The sequence below is a fragment of the Poecilia reticulata genome, linkage group LG2 (assembly GCF_000633615.1).
Source record: "Poecilia reticulata strain Guanapo linkage group LG2, Guppy_female_1.0+MT, whole genome shotgun sequence".
Taxonomy (NCBI): Eukaryota; Metazoa; Chordata; class Actinopteri; order Cyprinodontiformes; family Poeciliidae; genus Poecilia; species Poecilia reticulata.
In genome coordinates this window covers 35,687,549-35,711,328 of record NC_024332.1, presented here as the reverse complement: position 1 = coordinate 35,711,328, position 23,780 = coordinate 35,687,549, and the positions used below count along the sequence as shown (strand labels likewise).

At 37.3% G+C, this 23,780-nt stretch overlaps 1 protein-coding gene across 1 annotated transcript; it reads left to right on the top strand.

Annotated features, from left to right (window-relative positions):
• The first annotated feature begins 10,671 nt into the window (after nt 1-10,671).
• vgll3 (vestigial-like family member 3) lies at nt 10,672-15,042 on the top strand. The gene is made up of 4 exons (XM_008403706.2): nt 10,672-11,085; nt 12,741-13,101; nt 13,195-13,746; nt 14,464-15,042. The coding sequence occupies exons 1-4, from the start codon at nt 10,816-10,818 to the stop codon at nt 14,502-14,504; spliced, it is 1,224 nt and encodes a 407-aa protein (XP_008401928.1). The 5' UTR covers nt 10,672-10,815; the 3' UTR covers nt 14,505-15,042.
• Nucleotides 15,043-23,780: the final 8,738 nt, after the last annotated feature.

The following is a 23,780-nucleotide window of genomic DNA, read 5'->3' as shown; positions in this document are numbered from 1 at the left end:
CGTTTTATCAACTTGCATATTAAAGGGAACTTGTCCACATTGTTTGATAACTATGATTAAAATAGAAAGTTTATAATTGAATTTAAATTTGTCAGTACAAAGGATAGAATATTGTGAACTTGGGCTGCATAGATAAACTGAATTCAATCATTTGCACTCAGCCCCCCTTTCCATTTCACCCATAGATAAACTAAATGTACAAATGTTGGGAGATCCTAAAACACCTGCTGATCTAAGTTTACAGAAAGGTATTTCTACACTTTCTCCTCACAAATATGTGGTATTTTGTTTTGGTCTATCTCTAAAAAGTTGGATACATCATTATTCAAGACAATTTTTTAGTTTTATTATGACAAAATACTGAMATTTTCTAGATACTATACACATATACTTTTGCAAGGCCCTGCATTTGCTCTATGATTTAATGGGAAGCAGAAGCAATATTTTCCAAACTAGTGCAAGACATCAGGCAATCTTGCTCCTGAGATGCTTCCTTTTTATTGTAGCTGAGCTGAGCTTGGTGCYGTATTTCAGCAAAACAAAGGATCTGATCATATATCACGGTTTATCATTTGCATTGGAATTTTATGAAATCCCCGACAGTCTCCTCAGTGTGTGTCTCATTTCCCTGTTTCACAAACATACAATAAATTCTGAGCGATAGTAGGATAAAGTATATGAAAATATGTCMTTTTATTCCCTTCACACCTGACAAGCAACTGCAGGCTGAAACATCGTCTGCATGAACATAGAGACAGAAGCTGCAATGGGAGATTCGGGATTTTAGGAGCCCCTGTTCACTCTGACGGATACATGGTGGGTTCACCACTGATATGTCAGCAGAGACGTTGTCAAACAGAAGSACAACACATAGTTTGTTAGACAACCTCTCGGAAGAGAAGAGAAAACTCAAGCTTAAGAGCATTCTTGTGTTTTTTTAGGCACAAAGATRTATCTATATGTGTGACAAACACACTGTCCCCTCTTCAGTCTAACATAAATGCAGCTGAAGCTGTACACTGCTTTTGTTTTCTCTATCAGCCTCTTGAGGCTTACGATTTWCAACCCCCAACAGTCCTTAAATTGCTCTTTTACTTTCACTAGGACTTCTTGTTTTACTGGTTGGTGGGAATTCTGTTCATACTATAATCATTGGTACTACAGCTGTTCATATTGCAATGTCCTTTTATTTGTTCTAAGGCAGCACTTGTAACATTTTGTTCTGATAATAACATGATAATTTGACTCAGGCGTGTCAATGAATCAGAGACCCGTCTTACAAGTTGCAGGACACCGTCCCTCGAGGACTGCATTTGAAGACCCCTACTCTAGATCGTCCACAATTTCAAGTTCTGTCTTATACTATTTTCTATTCAGCTCATCCCTCAAGTTTTCTAAAGGACTTTGCTCTGCAGACTGAGATGGCAATGGAGAMGCTGGATTTTGTTTGTGTCAAACCCTTTCTGTGACGATTGGCCTCATGTTTTGGAAAAAAGTCACTAGATTTAAATCATCTAGTTGGATGGGTTGAGGGTGCTATGCTCTTTACCACAAGTTCATATGGCACTTGAAAGCAAATGGGCTCACATCAGAATAGATCCTAAATTTTTAATTTAACTTACAAAGAATTATTTCTATTTTTCTTTTTTTTTATTTACCCCCTCTGAATGAAAGGAATAGAAGTAAAGGTTATTATTTACCAAAATGTTATTGTCAGGTGGGACTGTCTAAAAATAAATTACCTTACATTTGTATTTACAGACTTTTTATGTACTTTTTCATGGATATGGAGTGAAATGTAAAATTAAAGCAAGTATATTCATATATTGTTTTGAGGTRTTTCCTTTGAATGACAACATAATTTCAGCTRATACTGTTTGCACATTAGGTTTTGGCACGACCTAAATAGGCGTTTTAATTAGAATTTTGCATATTTACTAAACAAAATTGTTTCAGGTAAGCTACTTCTTCTTGTTTAGCTGTAAGCCTATTTACGATTAAAGATTTTTAAACGTAATAAATCAGAGAAGTAGAATAATCCTGTTTTAAAACAATCTATTTGAGAATTTAAGTAAAAAGTGAGACATTTTTATTTGATCATAAACAAAGTGATGGAGAGGAAACCAGGACATATGGACGACAGCAGGTGTCTGAGAGAGTAGGAGGGAGAAAAAGGAAGCAGCGGGGAAGGCGCAGGGCAGGGGAATTTGGGATGGTCTAATAAATCGAGTGAGTGACTCCACTCTTCTTTGCCCGTGGGACAAATGTACTTGCGCTCACCGACGCAGCGCAGCATCGGGGAATAGCGGGTAATGAGAGATTATTTCACCCTGTAGTGTTTGCTCATCACCACTGCCACTCCCGGCTTCCCCAGCCTCCCATGACACACACACCCACACACACATAGAACCATGGAAAAAAAAATAGAAGATGTAGTGCTTGGATGCAGTTGTGGAGTTACATACAAATGACCAACGATGAGCCACAGACATGCCAACACATGCACACACATTCACATACACATCCTAAAGGCTTGCTGGTTTGGTGAGTAAGGTCAAACAGTAAGGTGTTATTGTTTAAATCTGCTGCTGGCACCTTTTTTGGATTTCACACTCAGTGGGGCACCCACTCGGTTACACCATTCAATGACACGCTCTTTTTCTTTTCTACAGGTTCTTTTTTGCCTGGGGATGCCAATCTGTTTTAGAGTATGCCCTACACGTGTCAAACCAGAACTCTTTTTTTCTTTTTTTTACTCTCTCTTCCTCCTCTCTGGTCCATGGTCCTTCTTGCCCCCAAGCCAGGCTGCAAACACAAGAAGTGGGCTGGTGGTCCCAGCAGGGGTCCTGGATCAGACGAACCATTAGCATGAGGGAATTAGAGTCATTAAGCCTGGAAGGGCAATAGAGGACGAGTCCTTCAGTCTGTAGAACGGGGATGAGGTCTACAAAGTTAGATGTGGGAGGTTATAGATGGATGAGAGRATTTAATAATAAGATAGGTGGCTGTGCTGTGCAGTGATAGAAATTGTACATATTTAAAAACTAGTCACAGTTCCAAATCTCAGTCAAACAATATTTGAAAGTCCACTAGGCTTTCACCAAATTATACAATAGACCTATGCTGTGCCTTAAAAAGTATTCAGACCCTTGGAATTTCTTTCACACTTTGTCACATTACAGCCACTTATTTGTTCATTTTTTTGTTTCATGCTGTATGAAAATGATAAACGGTTTTAAAACCATTTTACTAATAAAAMTCTGAAAAGTATAGTGTGCAAATACTTTATATTTGGTTACCTTTACTACCTTTACTTACTATCCCTCAGAGTTTTTTAGAGGTTTGTTGTTAGCTTCGTGGTTCAGACCTCTAATGCAAACAATCCCCACACAAAAATTTGGTCTTGGCAGCATAGAAATGTAGGGAAGCCTTTTTTCTGCAGGGGTAGAAAAGCATGGCAGAGGTAATGGATTGGTGTATGGGGCTAAATGCAGGGCAATGCTGACACACACCTCTGAGATGCCACAAAAGATATTAGACTGGTTTACCTTGACTGGTCCAGCTTGCATGTGTTAGAATGGCTCAGTCAAAGTCCAGAGCTTGTGGATTTGTGTMTTTGAAATTKCTTTACACATATGTTCTCCAAATAACAATGTACARACAGTTCAGTGCTTACACATGCAAACCTACCACAAAATACAACATTTGTAATTGCAGGGAAAGGTTGTTCTTCAAGGTGTACACTCACYCAGACATACAAATGCATGTCACATTTTTCAGATTTAGGCTAGATTTTAAGAAGCAAGTCTAGATTTCCTTTGAGTTCACCATGATATGATTGTTTATGTTGGTTTATCATATTAATYTGCAATAAATAATACAATTGAGTCACAGAATGTAACATAATGTTGTTTTAATATTTGTGACTTAAGCACAAAATCAAACTAATAGTACATATCACCCTCACACAATTGCCTGCAAAAAAGACTTCTGCGTATTTCCCTCTTGTTTTTTTTATTTGTTTCATTCAGACTGCATGCTGAATAGCACTTTATTACAGTCACACAAGATATCAACTCGTAATGTGTCGGACTTTTAAACTAAAAAAAAAATCCATTAAAATTTTAAACACTAACAGTTACCCCGTAAAATCCTATTCGAAGTCAACTCATGATTAATTTCACACATATCAGGAGCATAAATTCAAATGTCTGGTGTAAACATCAACTTATTACTTAACATTTGCCGTGGACCATCCTATTTAACTTTTAAATCCATGGTCATTTTGTTTAAAAGAAAACTTTTTCCCTGAAGTGACCCTTCGAAGAGGAGTAACATCAGTGAAGTGAGTTCTTCTTCTCTGCTGTGACCTTGCCTTTGAGTCTCCATCATTTCATTAACTTCTGGCTGGTAGCCTGAGTAGCTGCCATTATCTTTACACATGCAGAATGGGAACTAAAGCTGGAGGATGGACTGTGTAATTATGCGCTTTTTAAACAAGGTCAGTGTGGCGACTCTGAACTTCATGTCCGGTGGTTGCTCCGGAATGGCCAGATTTCATTGGTACCAACACATGAGCTTGCAAAGTGTAAAAAAAGGATGTACTTTTCTTTTTCCAACGAACACAATTAAAAATCTCATTTACGTGTAAAAACTGTGCAAAAATGGTGAGAACAATAAAACCCAATCAGTGAGCTAATGGATACTCTGTAAGTGCTTTTGTTGTTTTTTTTCCTCAGCTTGACATTTAATTTTTGTTTCCATTAACTTACAAATGACTCTTTTCTTCATTAAAGTGCAAATGACACCACCAGGTTGTTGTACATCATCCTGAAACTCAATTACTCATCAAGACTCATATTTAGCTCTTATAAAAGCTGGGACTCTTTTTCAGTGGCTAGGTTGATTTTTTTGTTCAAACCTTATTGATGATCATTGAAATCCCAAAATTGCAAATATTTTTGTTCTTTGAGATACATTAATTGTTAGACACCTCTCCTACCCAAACTCAGGCACTCCACATGAAGACAGTTCAAAACAGAGGATACTGAACCCATGAAATCATATAATGTTGACATCTGAGAAATTATTTGCTTAGTCTACTGGTTTAAAATTACATAGCTGGGAAAAAAATTATAATGTACAATAAGAAGATATAAAATACCCTAACTCTCTGAATCCACTGTCCTGTACCTACATGTCTCTGTTTGAAAGTCACAGTTTTGAGGTAATAAAAGATGATCAGACACCAACAATCCTAGCTAATGTTTGTCTAGAAGCATTATTGGCGATCTTTACTCTGTCATCTTACCTCTTCTCCTTAAGTTTAAAAGGCACTTTGTCCACACAACATTCAATTCCTGGATTATTAGTTATTTTTAGACAATCCACTCTATGTGATTTTGAACATTGAACATTGGTTGCTGGTGCCAGACAAGCTGCTCTCAGCTTTGCTGCTGATCTAATGGGATTATCATGCAAAATTATCTCTCAAGGTTAAATATTTTCTTCTCGAAGTAATTTAAACTTCAGGAAATTGCCTTCCTCATATCAAGATGCATGAACTTGTTACCATAGGAATGGCTGACTGCACTGTTAACATTAGCAAGCAATTGAACAGGTGTACCCAATTAAATGTCTGGTTAGTGTTGTTATTGTGTCATGTGTTTTAGCGCTTTTGTTTTCGCAGCTGACTTTTAAGGGGCTTGACACTTCACACTTGTCTTCCTCTCTCTTTCATGGGCCACGTAGTGTTGGAAATATGTGTTTACACAAACGTGATCATTACCAAAAGACTTGAAGATAGCTTTAAGACTTCAGATTTACAAAGGAAAGCTGCACACAAACCACACATAACACAAACCATCAGTGTGCAAACTGTTTGCTCGAATCTTTTTCTTCCTTCTCTACAGCATAAATATGGATAGCTTGCTATGATCCCTCTTTCAGGCACAATGCCATCTGGAGTCGAAAGTGCATCTGGCCTAATTTGATGAAATCTCACACAACAGAAATGCATACAAAGTAACATGAGGGCCAGTGAGTGAGACAAATACAACCAATAACACCAATAACTCAGCATTTCCTTACTAGATCCTTGAGGTAACTGTTACTTCATATGTCTAATGTTTTAGATACAAACATTATGAATTGTTTCGTTTATGGAGAAATTTCAGTCAAAAATACCAAAGTCATTCTAGATTGGAAAAATGGATAATTATCACCTGCAAATAAATCAAATTTTCTCGTCACAATTTGATAAACTAAAATTGAACACTATTAAATATTAATCTAAGTTAAGCAGTACACAAAAGCAATATATTATTTTGCACAAAACTGGAATGTTTCACATTTCTCCAACCTGCTCATTATAAATCAAATCATCTTGATATTGAAAACATAAACTGTGACTTGATTTAGTTTTTCTCTTTAATTTTAAGTTGGTTGTGACTAAGATACTTTTTGGTAGCAGACCAAAAACAAACAGAATAGACTCTTTTTTTTTTTTTTGGTCCATCAATGGAGACTGCACCAAAGACAGGGAAAAGGAAGCACATATTAAAACAGATGAAAAAACTGTACTAAATTAAATGGGCAATTGTATTAGGATTACACGAAACTGTACAAATTGTGCTTTTTTATACTGGGGGTAAAACAGACTATTTAGGACAATATACAAACCTGTTGAAAGACAGTCAGTAGTCTATCGCTCCTTTCTGCATAGAAGGCAGCAGCTTGTCAGCTCTCCAGAGCTCAAACACTGTCCTGTAAGGGGATGGGAAACATTATCCATGACCAATGCTATTTTTCCTATTTTAAGTTTATAATAAATATAAACAATGAACCAATACATCCTTCTATTACATTATCATTTTATCGTTTTTTATTCATTTACCACTAAAAATAGTCATTGAAAAAACTCCCTTATTGATGACCAAAGGGTTAATTTACAATATAGGAACTACGTGCATATCTGAACATTGTTAATCATTTTCATCTCGTATTCATAATAAATGTTATCATCATTATACTGCCATCTTGAGAGTAAACACAAGCAGGTGTACACTGCGATGGACTCTCCGGGGCAAAAGAATCCGAACAGCTACAGCACAAAATTCCTGATCCTGCAGTCTGCCTAATGTGAGATGTAATCATCAACAGACCTCAGAGTTATTACACACCTGCTCATTAGGTATGAAGTATATGAGAGATTTTTGTTTTATTATTATTAAAACCAGCTTTACTTAGTGTGGAGGGGTGGGGGGGGGGGGGGAAAAATGCTGGGACCCCTTTAAGAACAATGTTTTTGTTGTGACATTTCAAAGTGTGAAGTTTCAAAGAGTGGCGTTGATCTTCCTTTACCTCTGAGAGTTACACAGTATCTAGGACAAAACCCTTGAGAGCTGTTCTTTGGTTCCATGGGATGGATCCCCAAAACCGGATCCGTGTTTCCTTCAAACACGTCTGTGATCTGTGCTGGTGGAAGCTAAATAAAAGCATCAAGTTTCTTTAGATCTAAAAGCACTGGAGGTCTTTCTGACACTTTGATGGAAAAGCAAACAATTCCCTCTCTTTAATTCCAGTCCTTTCCCTTCTCCTCCCTYTGCTTTTCCCTCTAAACCCACCACTAATAATCTTCTCTGTGCCTCATTAAGGAGCAGAGGAGTGGAGGCGCCGACTGCTCCAGATGTTTTGTGGAAACCCCCCCTGAGGTCCAGAGGGTTGTCTCAGACAGTTTGTGCATATTTGTGTGCTGTAATGTGAACTGTGAACTTTACACAGGTTCGATAATTCCTGCACAGTTCCACTGCCCTCCTTATGAATGAACTTATGAAGTGACATGTTTCATCAAAATATTTTCATTAGTTTAATATTTAATCTTTTTGCCCTACTTTTACTTTTACTCCAATTATATTGACAATCTTTATTCTCATTCATTACAAGACAGAGTAGTTGTTTCTATTTTCCAGATCCTGAAAAGTATATGCAATAATTAGTATTATTTCTTGAATTATTTTCATATTTTGGCTGGCTTTGGTTCGCTGGCTCAAGATCCTATTAGTTTCTCCATGACCTTTCATCCCATTGCGAATCCTAAGATATAACCAAAATGCTCCTTGCTTTTCCCAGATTAAACAAAGATGCAGTGCATTTGCAGTAGCTGCCTCTATTCACTGGAACAATCTACTTTTTCACAATAGATCTGCTCTGTCCATCTAAACTGACAGGCTGCTCAGCATCAACCAGAGAAGAAGCCTGTGTTTACTCTGGAGGAGCTGCAGAGGTAGGAAAAACTGTAGCACTGCAGCTATTAGTTGTAGACTCCAAAAATCTGCCACTCCTGAAGAAAAGCCAGAAGTAATCTGGTTTAAGTTCACCACAAACATTGGAAGGAACTTTAATTTTGACCTAAACACACTGCTTTCTGTTGGTCAAAACATGTGTGCTTTACCTGTTCACATGTTTGGCCTGTACGTTACAGGACAGGACAGTGGATTCAGAGAGTTAGGGTCTTTTATTGTAGATCCTAACAATTCAACTCAGAACTTTCTTGCTGCAAGGCAACAGTGATACCAACTCCTTCGCCGTACAGCCCACACTGCATACAGCCCCAAATAAAATACACAAAAGTTTGTAGCTGGAAGGTAACAGTATGTTTAAAGAATGTGAATACATTTGCAAAGCACTTTCAGTCAGAAACAAATTCAACACAAAACTATGGTTTCACAGCTTTATCTGCTTCTGTCGCTTCAAACATATTTCTGTCTCTTTTTACAAGCATTTTTTCTGTCAGTAACACCACACACTTTCAACATGTGGCCTGAATAATTCAGCTTTCCTCTGTGTCATCAAAGTGAATGAAACATAAGTGAAATTGATGAGATTGTTACTGTTCAAGTCCCAGACGTGTCTTCACATCTGCTAACAAAAGTGTCAGCTTTCATTGTAGTGCATGGGCTACATATAAATAATAAATCTTCCTTTTGTGCTCCTTAAATATTAATCTTTCCACAGATCCTATAGAGCATGATAAGATGTAGATGAATGCAGCTGACAATGGAAAATGAATTTCTGTGATTTAGACAAGAAACTCTTATTTGAATAATGGAAAGGTGGGTCACATTTGTTTATTTATTTATTCATTTATTTATTCATTTTTTGTTTATTTTTGAAAAATATATCCCCAGGTTTTACTCTTACATAAATTATTTCTGCTTACTTTCATTATAGGTTAAGTTTTAGTATCTTGGTATAGTTTGTTACTTGGAATATTTAAAGAATATAATTAATAATACCATCTGCATTTTCCAGTAACCACAAAGTTGTGAATAAACTCAAAGTCTCACAGTATGCATTTGAAGAAGATTGTGCTTGTCCCAGAAATAACTTTGTTTTGTGTAGTAAGACTTACAGTTTGTGACATCATGTTTTGTAAAACATATTTTATTTTCACTACCATTTCACCTAATTTACTTTATAAGGTGCATAATGAGCACATGGGTCGAATTGATGAATTGTTATATCATATCTCATCAATAGGTGGCAGCAGATAGTACAGCTCAGTAAATTAATGAGTCCAACAGCCCAGGAGAAAACATCAGCAACCACACACACGGTTTATATTCATAGGTGTTTCTGTGTTTGGTTTAGGTTATAATTAGTTTACTAATGCATGTAATAATTGATTTTCAGAGTTTCTTGGACTTTTAGACTTTTACCCCAAGTACAATAAATTCATTTATTTCCCAATTCATAAAGCAGAAGATTTTATGGATTGACTGCAGTTTTTGCTTAAGGAAGTTGGTGTTTTTACACAGTTTAAAACTGTGTAAAAACAAAACTCTGACAAAATAGTTAGAGTTTGAAGGAAAATAGAACATGTATTTTTGAACTAATACATGGGGTACTTAAAAAAATAATTTTCAAAACGTTATGGTTTTCATTTTGTTTAGACTAAAATTTAGTACACATCTTTTGATCAACACAAAAACATGTATACAACATTTAGCTTCACAAGATTTGTTGAAAAAGTAATTATTGTTTGGAAAATTGTAAATTTAAGTCAAAATTTGACTTCACAATTGGATATCCACAAGGAAACTTTAGTAGGTTTCTTTGTTAATAAAGTGTTTCTGTAATGACATGTGACTGTGGCTTAATATTAGTTTAGAACTGGAAAAGAGCAAAGTTGGGTTTGAGGCCATTGCCAGGTGTTTTGGAGCCGAACATACCACAGTATAAATAAATCACCACCAACAGTGATTTTCTTGTTAACCACTGCCCACATCAGTTCTTGCTGAGAGTTAAATTCCCTGAGTGCCAGAGCACTCTAGAAAAGCGATCTAAAAATCAACATTTCTGAGGTGCTTCATTTCGAGCTTTAATTTTTGTATACCACAATCATTAAGTCTAACAGACACAACATCTCTGCGTAATTAATCCGTGTAATAAATGAGTTGCACTTTCTGATTTGTATTTATGACATGAACTTTCTGACAATATTCTAAAAAGGTGAGCTGCACCTGTCCACTTTGCTGAGTGGAAACCCGCAGTGTCAACAGTTTAGAGATTCTCTATAGCAGGCCCTTCCCCGGTGGGCGTGCGTAATGGCCACAGCCCTCTCTAAATATAACTCCCCTTCAAAACAGAAGGAGAGAAAAAGACAGAACGGAATTCGTTCTCGATCAAAAGCAATCTGGGAAGTTGTCAGGAGAGAATGTTCCCGGATATACCGTGAGTCTTACACCGTTTAGATTCATTTCATAGCCCCGGGTGGTGCTGGTGAAGCGCACAGCAGGGAGGCGCATTGTTTGTATGCAAACTGGACGGCATGGCCATTGTAGGCGATTGGGTATATATGGAGCCGCTGCAGGCTCGGAGGACACCGCCCGTCTAAAGTCTCAAGGAGAGTTGTTCTCGGCTCTTTTCTTGCTTTCATGTGACTTTCTCTATCTTTCGAAATTGATTGGCTTCCTCGCTATGAGTTGCCTGGATGTGATGTACCACCAAAGCTATGGAGCGCACTACCTCCCCGCAGCTGCGTACAAGGCGACATACTATAACCACCATCAGCAGCAACAACAGGTGAGACGCTGATACAAGTACTTTTTTTTGCGCAACAGACAAGGACTTTTATTTACTTTCTCTCGGAGATTTTATTCAGATTTAAGAAAATGATTATTTCCTGAAAAGCTATGGTAATGGGGATTTAAGATTTGAATTTTATAATCGTGACTATTAAGTTTTGAAAAGCTAAACTAAGAGTAATACAGGGATCATCTTCTTATCTGTCGCCTTTGATTTGACTTTTCAATGATTAAATTCCAATCTAGGATTTAGTATTCACTTCAGGTCAGGCGTAATGACACAGAGCGATTAATCCTGCGGTCAAACAGTGATGTAATGACAGCCAGTCACTCACATAGGAATGTGGACCATAGCATGACAAATAGCTGGAATGCAGTTTGTGAATAAAAAAAAGTTATCTTCACACGACTCCCAGATTGCTTTAGTAAAACAAGTTATTAATGGCAGACACTTCTCCAAAAAAGTTTGATTAGGGTTGGTTGATATTCTTGAGATGTGGCACCAAAACCAAAAGCTACGATAGAATTTCAGAAGTTTGTTAAAGTTTATTTTAAAAAATAAACGTGATTGTCTTTAGACGTTTTTAAAACCTAAATTCATGTTTTCAAGTGTATATCTGCAAAACTGCTTTTCTGACACGTGCAAATGTTAGTGTCAATCAGTTTATAAGGATATTGCTCTCCTAAATTTATGACATAAGTAAGTGATCCTGTCATCTTTTAGGTGACAGACCAACAGCCACTGACAAATGGGAATAATGAAGGACAACAAAGAAAACACATTAACATCAACAAATACATATTGCCACTCACCAAAGTTTGTCCTTTTCTTTCTTTAATTAATGTAAAAAAAAACATCCACTCAAAACTGTCTTGCAGTGTGAAGGGAGAAGAGAATTTATAGGAGTGGACATTAGGACTTCATATTATGTCCCAAAATTTTTAGGAAATTTTATTTAATAAATACGTGTATGCAGTGTTGATAGTGCACATCAGAACACAATGCGTGTTAGACATTAGGCTCAGCATTTCATGCTTTACTTTACAACAAGACATTCAGCCTGTTGAATGAAGGGTCACTCCAGTAGATCCATAAATTATAGAATGCAGCACCAAAGATGCTAATGGCCAATGAGAGTATTGGAAATATTGTAATAATAGTTGAGAGGCAAAGGTGTTTAAAAGTATAAATATTTTCCATGATGAAAAAAAACATTGCAGCATGTTGCAATATTTGAAACCTTCACCATCACTTGACTTCCTAATATCATTACTTCACTGTGGACTTTGCCCACCTGATCCCTAACTGGTGGTATGACATGAATATGTTATATTGGTAAAATATTCAAGTTTATTCTACTTATTTCAAGGTCTAGAATGTTTCTCAACCCTGGTCCTCACTGCCCCCCTGCTTTGCATGTTTTAGATGTGCCTCTATTCTAGAACAGCTGATTCAAATGATTGCATGACCATCAAATGCTGCAGAAGCCTGTTAATCACTCAGAGATACAATTCAGGTGTGTGGCAGAAGGGAAACACCTAAAACATGCAGGACATGGAGAGCGGTGAGGACCAGGGTTGAGAAACACTGGTCTAGAACTAATTCGTTTGTCTATATATTTGTTTGTCTTTTCCCTTGGTTCTCTCCTCCAGAGGAAGTTAAGTGCTTACAACAAGATGCAGGAGTGTACAGAGCAGCAGGAGCCACCTCAGGGAGGAGTGAGAGGGATGTTGCAGAACAATCGGGGTGTTCAGCAGAGTCCTGCAGCAGCAACTGCTGAATCAAGTCCTAGATCCTCTGCTGAATCAGAGTTAAAGGACAGTATTCAACCAGCTGAGGCAGAATACTTGAGCTCGCGATGTGTGTTGTTCACCTACTTTCAAGGCGACATTGGGGACGTTGTGGACGAACATTTCTCCCGTGCTCTCAGTCAACCCAGCTCCTTTAGTGTTGAGAGCAAGCCCATTAGAGTGACTCAGATCACTTCCACAGCCACTAACAACCTATGGAAAGGTAAGAATATAAAGTTTCTCACTGAACAACAAAGAAGATGGGGGTGGGGGAAGAATCCTATGGCTTTGTGTTAACATTTTTTGACTGTTTTAGATGGTGTTTCCCATCCTGATGGTCAGGGCACTTCATCTTGGAGCAGTCCTTTCCCTCCTCAAGTCAGTTCCTGTCTGCCATCGGTTTCCTCCTCAGTCCACCCAGAGTTCTCCCCCAGCCCCGTTTCCTTCAGCCATCCAGATGGAGCACTGTGGGCCAGCCATGTGCTTTCCCAGGCCAGCATCCCATCTCCAGCTTCACTCTCTGACAGCTGGACCTACAGTCTGAGTCCCCAGGGCACAAGTGGCTATCCTAATGTTCACGATGTCTACCACTCGCACCCACGGTCCCATCCCCACATCCACACCAGGCATCATCACTCCATGCTTCATTCGTACTCACCCCACAGCCCAGCTTTGGATCCCAGATTCAATGCATTGCTGCTGCCGAGTGTTAGGAGCCAAAGTCAAGCTGCCACCAGCCCTGGTAGCTCCCCACACAGCGAAGGGGGCAAAGCAGAGCTAGATCTCGGTAGCAACAGCCCCATCTCTGCAGCCGCTGTCTCCTGGACCCCTGCGGCCCTGCATGGATCCCTGGAGACTTATGACTCAGGTATTTTAAAACGGTCTATCTATTTAAAACATTATTTGAATTGTTAAAACAACCTGGTTAACCTTCCCTGCTCTCAGGTTAGGCTAACCAGCCTAACCTGTCCGAATGGAAATTACCTCAGGCTTGTACTGGCAATGATGCAGTGGCGACCTGCCACGACCCCTCAGATAATGACAAAAGACTACTAGCTGCAGAAATAGGAAAAACTCTTGTTGGTGCAAATATTTTTGGCTTTAAATTTAATGTGAGACCAAGAAGTTCTGTTTAAAGAGATTGATTTTGAGCCACATTAGTGAATGTTAAATGGTTCAATTTTGCTGGTAACTTGCAAATTCTGTTGCTGCTTTCTTAGCCAAACATTATTCGTGTTATTATACAGTTTCTTTGGTAAGTGTTGCTGACTTTATCACTTTGTCTTATTAGCTGGGACTTTTTAGTCAGCTTTAAGTGCACTAAGAGTTCATCAAACCTATAGATTATGTGTGAAACCAATTTGTCCAACAAAATCAAAAGTGGCAAGTTCTAAAGATTTCCCAAGTCCTGACAGGACTTGCCATTGGATTATTTGCCTGATCTTAATGTAATATACCAGACTTTCTTCAGCTCAGAATCAGATGGCTGGTCCCAACAATTTCTTACTTGGACACTAATATGTGCAATTGATAATGGAAAGTAAAGAAAAAAAAATCCCCTTGTCTTTTTTTTTTTTCTCTGCAGCTATTGATCAGACCAAGATGAAGACATCCATTTGGTTCTAATGGATGAATCTTAAGATGGACTATCTGCTCACACCAAAAAAGGACTAACTATGTGACCTTATGGCTGCATGACCAGCACTGTAATGCAAATGTAGATGAAGAACACTACCTACAGTTTCATTTATGTATGAGTCCTCACAGTCCTAATGAAAATGAACTCAGGCTTGTACTGGTGTGACAACGATGCAGTGGCGACCTGTCACGACCCCTTAAATGATGACAAAAGACTACTAGCTGTAGGAATAGAAAATCTCTTGTTGGTGCAAATCTTTTTGACTTTTAACTTAATGTGAGATCAAGGAGTTCTGTTTAAAGAGCTTGATTTTGATCCACGTTATTGGCGCCTTGTTAATGTTTTACTGTAAATTCCTTGCAGCGTGTGTATTGTTTACCATGCTAAACTGTTATTTGGTGAATGGTGTATGAAAACCGTTGCTTAATTGACTTCTATGCTTATTTGTCTTCAGAAATGTGTAATTCAAATACAGTTGCTTTATGTTGAATATAATAAATTAATAAAAATAAATAAATTGGAAAACATGTGTATTTATTTCAGTAAAGCCTAGAAAAAGCCAACACAATTCAAGAAAACCTGTATAAACTAGGTTAAATCAGCTCATTGCTGACAAACACTCTTGCAGGGAGTTTGCTGCATTCCAAAGGCAGTTATTGTACTGAAAACATCCACACACATTTCCAGACTGGGCACAAAAGAATGCATTTCCTGTCTGGAAAGGAAGTTTGTTAGGCTGAACCAGACTACTCGTGTGCAGACACAAACATGGATGTTAAACGATGGTTGGCTTTGGTTGCAGTTGGCTTAATACATTACAATAATTCAGCATTAAAAAAATCTTCATGCATGATCTTGGTCTGAAAAGCTAAGGCATGTAAAATTACTACAGAAGTGTCAGATGGTGTTACTGTGTCAGTATAACTACTGAACATGAAAAATATATCTTCCTAAAAGTCTATCTAGGAAATAATTTAGTATCTGAATAATGAACTCTATATACAAAAAATGTAATCTGCAACTTTACCAATATTTCAACAGATATGAAAGCACTTTTTAATTTCATGTGGGGCTTAACTTTTTTTAAGACGGGAAAACTGATTGTTTCACTGATATGCTTCAGCTGTCATCCACATGCAACTCCTTTTGAAAGTTTACTCATAACTATGTAATCTGCCGTTCAGTAAGACTAAAATGAAAATGTCCTTTGACTCCAATTTAAAATATATAGACAAAGCATCAAAAAGAGAAACAGAAAAAAGCATTCAGAGTAATTGTTTACTGATACAATTAGGAGTATTTTTTACATTTTGATTCTTTTTTGGCCCAGAACAGCACACAGGCACATTTCTCTTAGTTGATTTAGATGACAGACAACTTTTTGAGTCAGGAATCGAGAGACGACATGTAATATCCCAGTAGAAAAATGACAAATAATCCAGAAGAAATATTACCTACTTCACTCTAAAAACTCATTCATCTTTCACATTGGTGACATTAGTGATACATAAAGTAATCCAGAGTTAGAGAGAAGGGCAAACATTAGCAATGTTTTTTAGAGTTGGATTTTTTGAGATATTCTGACTGGTGCTTCCTGGTCTCTGCACAGTTAATTTGTGCAATAAGCATCTTCAAAACTCCTAATTTTCGAAAGCCAACTGATGGAGCTATTGTTTGACAACATGTACAACAAAATGATTGCTTTGATAAGATGTGAATCTCTTAACTGATGTTAGATTAAGTCCCCAGCAGCTCAGTGTAAATCAATATGAAGTTCCCTGGTGTGACTGAAGCACATCTACTGCATGTGTTTTCTTTTTCCATGAGTGGCCTGACCAGGTGGTATGACCAGCAGTACCAACCCAGCAACATTCCAGCCTCAGCTCCCACGTATCTCATTCTTCATCTCCACTAAACAGTGGGACTTTAAATCTGGAACACAGCAGCTGCATGTCCAGATGGAGAATCAACAAATCTTAATGCACTGGAAGGAAAAGACACATAGCTGAAGGGAGAGGACACATTTGAAAGTTAGCTGTTTACTGTTCTGAATTATCTTCAGTTCTCAAGAATATGTTTATAATGTTGGCATTTAGTTGTTATAATTCTCCCAAACACAAAACATTAGATAACAAAAAACACATTCTGTGAACGGTCAGTTAAAAACATGTAACATAATTCTTTTATGGATGGAGCCTGTGCAACACTGAAGCCGTGTTCATGTTAAGTTTCATGTTTCTTCATACTTTAGACAGAAATGCTTGTTAAATGACAGAAAACCACTGGCACACAATTTTACAGCAAATCAAGAAAAGCACAGATTTGATATAGATGTCTCACATTTTCTCAGGAACATGTTATGCTATAGTGTTCAGTGGGTAGAAGCAGCCAAAATGGTACTTGTCTACATGCTCTGGCTCCTCAGACAGTTTTACAAGACTGTGTGTATGCATCAGGTTTGAACTTATCCACAATAACAGTGTTCTTGTTCCACAAATGTGTTGTATCTGTTTTCCTATAACATTATTTTAACCATTAAAGATGACGCTCAGATTTCAACAGGACTGTCGTACTTCTATAAAAGATTATATTTTACCACCTGAAAAAAAACAGTATAGTAAACAGATTAATAGTTTGAGAGTGTAAATGTGGAGGGATCCATTAAGCATGACTGATAGCTGTTAATTAATAAAGTTGAAAAGTTTGGATGGCAGTGGTGTTAAAGAAATCTTTTGCTCACTTGTTTACAGGATCCATTATAGTCAGATTTTCAAAACAAAATGCAGATCAAAACCCTTGAAACAATTTGCTTTAGAAATTGTAACAGTCCAATAGTGTGGAACTTATCTCTAAAAGTGTTGTTATATAAAAAAAAGAAACAATAATGACCACTTTTCTTACTGTCTTTGTGAAGTTTGGTTGTCCAAAATGTGTTTCCCACCAATGTTTGGGTTCATTGCAGGAGTATTTAAAAGTCTGGCACCTCATTAGCATTAGCCCGTAGCCTCTGAATCTGCATGTCGTGCACTAACATGCTAACAGGCATCCCACTGGCAGCCTTGCAGAATCACCACAGGCACTTCCACTGCAGGAAGACAGTACAAAATGCTCCTTGAATATTTGTAAAACTATGTTCACATAATTATAAAGATTAACAAGGAGACGGTAAGAAATTTAGGGAACTCTGTGTGTTTAACATAAAATTTTGATTAAACATCAAACAGTCATTGTTTTGTGCTGATACTGAAATTCTTCAGTGTATTCTAACATGCTTCTTTAAGCAGCTTATGATTTGGAAAACAATATAAAACATGTGTTTGAAACCCTTTCTCATTTAACAGAGATTTTGTGGTCCTACAAACAAGTACATCCATATAAACAGATGTACTTTGTATGTTTTTTCCTCATTGGCAATCAAGTTCAAAGTACTATTAAATTGGAAAAACTCAATTATAAACTGAGGTATACACAACCACATGCATCAATGTTGCACTGAGCATTCACAAAAGAGAAAAGTATAAACTCTGAGCCAATTTCTGGTTCTGGGTCCTCATCTTCTTGTTGACATAATTGCCTTTTCCGTCAGTACCCTTCATGTAATTTCTACGACAAAGAGCTATGTTTATTTTTAACAATAGCAGAAAATAGTTTAATTTTCTTTTTCAATTTTTTAAAATTATAGATCTGCTGGTCAACAGCCACATCTCATCTTAAACATTTTTTATACCACCTCAAACTAAACAATTTCTGTAAAAGAGTAAGCTGAAATTTTTATCGTTCTAATTTGTTTTCTTGTATCTGTTAATTTAGCATATCAGTCTGATAACTGTTTTTTGTTGTTATTCAAATCAAACAACAATATGAGCAACTACGAAACAACTTAGCAGGATTAAGTGCTTTGCATGTGTTTGACATTTTGCCACTTTAGATTTGTATATCATATTATTACGTAATGATAAGAAAACAATCCCCTCTGCATGACTCCATTAGTGTTAGCTTTCTGAAAGCTCATTTTGGTCTCATCTGAACAAATGATCTTCTTCCACATGTCTGCTGCGTCCCTTACATAGCTTTTAGCAAACTGTATCAGATTCTCTCAACTGTGAATGTCAGCAGCTCAGTGTTTCTGTATGAGATCTTGAAAGGTCAACATTTTGTTTGTAATATAACTTTATCCCCGATTTGGCTCCTGCATTCTTTGATCCTCATGATGCTGTTTGTGCATTAATATTCCCACAAACCCAGGGACCTCACATAGGTATTTATAACAGGATTTATTTTTACACAAGTGAGTCACAATTGCCGATTAGGTAACTTCTGAAGACATTTGGTTGCACTGGATTTTATATAGACACGTCATAACAAAATGGGGTAATTATAAATCAATGACACGCAATTTAGATTTTTGTAGAATCAGGAAATTGAGGAAAAGTATCGTTTACCTGTTACTTTCTGTTGGTCTATGGCATAAAATACCAATACATTTCAACAATGTTTGTTTTTGTGACTTCAACTAATTATATATATAATGTTAGTGTATTGAAATTATATAGATTCAAGAGTTTGAATATTACTTCAAGGCACTCTTTGCAGTAAAATTCAGGCACTCTGAGTAAATGTAGTGTGATGATAATGTTTTAAATCTCTCAAATGTAATGTCTGACCAGATTATAATCAAATAAACTGCAYTGCAAGTTTTCAGTGTTACAACTAGCAAAAACTAAATCAACTGAAACAAAATTAATTGAATGCAAAAGAATTGCCACAAACCGAGCTGAACTGAAGGCTGAAGAAATAAGACACAGAATGAAAGTTATAGAAAACAGATGTTTTGGCCAGCCAAACAAAGTCAGAGTTCAGAAAAAAAAGGATGAAAAGCAAGAGTGAGAGAAAGAAAGCTGATCAGTCATAACAAGGCACAGCCTCACATTCCAGAGTAATTGAGCGGATGATTAGTTGAACAATCAGCAGCACAACTCCAGCTGTCTGAACAAAAATCTTTATATATACAGAGATCTGGATGAAGGAAAAGATAAAGATAAGTAAGAAATGCATATGGCAGCCATTTCCATTCAATGGTATTCTTCCCAACTCCTGCAAGCTTACTTACAAATCACTGGGGTAATTAGCACAAATTTACCCTCGTTGTACATGTATTGAGGGTGTTAGGGGTATTAGTGAACGGCTCAGCTTTCAACACTGTGTTTGTGTCAACGGGGCAGACTAATGAAGCGTGCAGGGACTGTCACAGAATACTTGCTTTGCTGATTGTGTGTGATTCTCCAAATCTCCTGTGCTTTTCAAGGATACCTGATTCCTCCTAAATCAACAGAATGAGCACACCCAGGGAGTTTGGTGAGATAACACACACATATATATACAAGTTCTTCCTTATAGATTGCTTAATATTTCCTTAATGCGGTGAATCCAGTGGATAAAATGTCTAATGAATGTTTAAACATAATGTACATTAGTTTGTTACAGTTTTATTTATGTGTTTGCTAAGGGTTCACCTACAATAACTGTATGGAAAAAGAAGTTCACTGTACATTTGAACAACACTGTGAAAATGCAAATATGTTTTTTTTTTTGTTTTTATTCTCTTCAAAATATACAGCGAAGTAAAATGTATACATACGTTATGTACACTACACAATTAAGTTACAGTTTGCAAATTCTTTCACGGTCAAAGACATAAAGGGGTCCATCATAGTGTAAAGTATGAAAGTGGCAGCATTACATCGAGTAAGTGTTTTGCTGCAGGAGGGACTGACGCCCTTTGCAAACTAGCAGAAATTTTGAGGTGACAATATTAGATGGAAATATTGAAATAATATCTTAAGACATCATCCACGAAATAAAAGTTGGGCACAAATTTATCTTCTAAATGTGCTGACTATACTCATACCATTAGTTGCCAGATTAAACCTACAACTCAACCCTGTGGTTGAAAGACAAGTGCCATTTCATTCTAATTACTAAACATGTAGGCCTGGAGAAAATGCTCTAAAACTTCGTGCAATGATGATCTAACGAAACCTAAATTGAAATTTTGGGCACTATTTTGAAACGTAACTTTAGCACAGGAATACCCTTCTCCGCTGCTACAAATAGACTTTTTGTCAAGGCAGACAAAATCAAGAATAGTTGAAAATGCCAGTAATTTTTGACCTTCCCGTGTCTCCTGGGAAAAGTGAAGTTGATGAGAGATTTTACTTATTTTGTACATGCGAGCACAAAACTGAATCACCACAATAGCGGCTCTTCCGGAAAGAAAACTAAAAATACTGAAAACCTAAAGACGGCTGTGGACAAGAGGTGTCCACATTCTCATAGAACTGGAGAACTTTTACAAGGTAGAGTCAGCTTTGCCAAATCAAGATGTGAGATTCTGACGGAGACCTATTGAAGAAGACTGAATGCTGCAATTAAATCAAAAGGAGCTCTAACTAATTTTAAGTTTTCTAATGTGCACACTTGAGCCTTACATTCTTACATTGTTCATATGATTGCATATTTCTATATTCATATAAATTAGACCTGCCTTGAGGTGGCATTTGTTGTGAACTGAAGTGGTAAAAAATAAACTGAACTGAATCCCTTACGATGCAACTTTAATTTGTAGATCATTTTCCCACACAAAGACATGTGTCTGTTAGTGTTGCAGGGCTAGCCGAAATACTTCGAGCAGTTCTTTGATCATGGCTTCCCTTTTATTATTTTGGGATGTTTTGAGGGTGCAATGCAAAATGCAGGCACTTCAGCTTCGACGCTGGTGTTTATGTTTGCGGTCTCACATGGAATGAGGAGTGAATGGCATCCATGAGGCTTGCTGGAGCTTTGACTGTGAAGGCGAGACACTTAAATTAAAAACCAATACACAGCTGCCCCACAGGAAAAGATCAACATTTTCACTGTTTACAATGTGCAGCAAGAACACCCACCCATAACACAGGCCAGTCACATTCCACTGCTTGCCCACATGCAGAGCAGCCAGAAAACATCATGCCTTCCCTTTTTAGTCTATTACATCAAGTGGCAAGTGTTGGCAAAAAAAACTAAAGCAAGTGGCCTTAAATACTAAAAACTCAGACTGCAGGACGTCCTCCTAAGATTAGCAACAGTGCCAACTTTTATTGTCAAATCAATGTACTGAAAGAAAAGTGTGATAGAATTAATTATTTATTAGCTGAGTGAATAAAATAAAAATGATATTCCTATTTTGTTAGAGACCACCCATTCATGAAGGTTTGTATCATCAGTAGCAGGAGTAATGGGTTGTTTCTGTCGGACTCAGCCTGGGTGCCAGTAACTACAGTGGAAACCAGTGCATAGCTGTCATTCCTTTGCTCAGTGAAAGCAAATTTAGCAGCCAACACCTGTTTCCCCTGCTCATTCTTTACTGTGGGCTGCTTCTCCACAGCTCTGCTTGGATCAAAAGGAGCAATGATTCAGCCACCAATATATTTTATAGTATTTATGCCATTTGTGCTGCTAGCACTTATTGTATGATCAATCAGCGTAGCAGCAAGCTGTTTGGAAAAGGAAAGAAACATGGTACATCTTTCTTTGCTACTCCCATGAGATGTGGGAGTAACATGTTGCTGCCAGAAATTTTGACAATGTTTTTCCCAGTTTCCACAAGAATGTTACCATGCTTGTGGAATTTTATTTTATTTTTTTGCTGTGTGAAGGGACTGCTGATGGCTCATATTTTTGAATTATTTGAATGAATGAAACAGCAAATGTCAATGAGCAAAGTATTGTACAAATGCCATACAGGGCATTTCGGGAGTAAAATATTTATGTTTATTGATGTAGTACCTTTACAGAATAAACAGGTCAGTTAATACTGTAATATTTGGTTCTGGCTTTCCTTAAAATGTTGCTAATATGATGATGATGTACGGTGACAGTTGGTTGAAAAGCCACGTGACAAAAGAGTAGATGGAGGGCAATCCATGAAGAAAATGTAACTTTTGTGAGTGCTGTCTCCAACCCCAAATCATAATTAGATTTGTTTGCTCCAACTACATAAATGGCCTCAACTTATCTTTCACCTTTCAAGTAATATTGACCAAACACTTCACACTACAGTCACATTTACTCTTGAACTAATAAATATAAATGCACAGATTGGTAAGTAATTTGGGCTAAAGTGCCTTGCCCAGGGCTACATCAACATGTGACAAAAGGAAGCTGGAAYCAAACCTACAACCTTCCAGTTGCATTACAACTAATTCAACCACTGAGCCACATTCACCAGAGAAAAGCTTCTCTTCCAAACAACTAAAATAATCCTGTTGTGGTGACATTTTGCTAAATCTGCTGTAAGAGAGTAATTAGCTGCATGTATCCATCAAAATACAAAAAGCTGTTTTAAAGTGAGGATCTGCTGCATCTTGTGCTGCTGGTTTTCGCTGTTGCCTTACAGTTTGAAGACCCCAGGTTTGAATCCCAGGTGGAGAAGTTTTCATGTCCGCAGCTTCTTCCCAAAGTCCGCTAAGTTACCAATTAAAGTATTTATATTTGGGTGTTTCAAAGCCAGAAAAAAAACAACTTTATTGCCAAATGCAATAAAGGTAGCTAAAAATGCATTAAAACTATAAAAGTACCTAAATGGGGAGAGTTTTAATGCTTGTAGTCTGACCTTTTGGGTGATATTTTTTTTAAAATAGAAGCTAAAAACACTTAGCTTTAAGGGATTCCTTACCCAGCCACCTGCTTGTCAATCATCATGGTCTCTGAAATGTGACCCTACCTGCTGCTACTGTCTGTTGCTCCCAGTAAAGATCATACCATACATACCAGAGCCATTGAGGGGCAGGCCCATTGACCCAGATTGTTCTCAGGTTTCATAGCTGTCACAGAAATCTGTTTTTTTACCTTCAAACGAAACAAATACCAGATGGTTCCCTGAGGAGGATGCAAAATCACAAACTGTGATGTGTCACATAAAAACCTTTTCCATATTTGTTTAAGTGGCAGAAACTCCTGGAGAAGAGCAATGTACTGTATGTGAGCTAAATTCTTTTCAATCTCATCTGAATTTAGTCTCATACGTCTTTACAGGCAAACGGTTCTAAGGTTTATCCTTCTGATCTCTGTTTTTTTCTAAGGGAATAAAGAGAGAATAAGTCAAAACCTTGTTCTTGAAAAGCCAAAACAACCCAAAATATCAAAGTTCTAAATGTTTGCAATATTCAAACAAGATGTAGCCCCACTTGTTTGGGGCTACATCTTTCAACAGGGAAAGAATATTT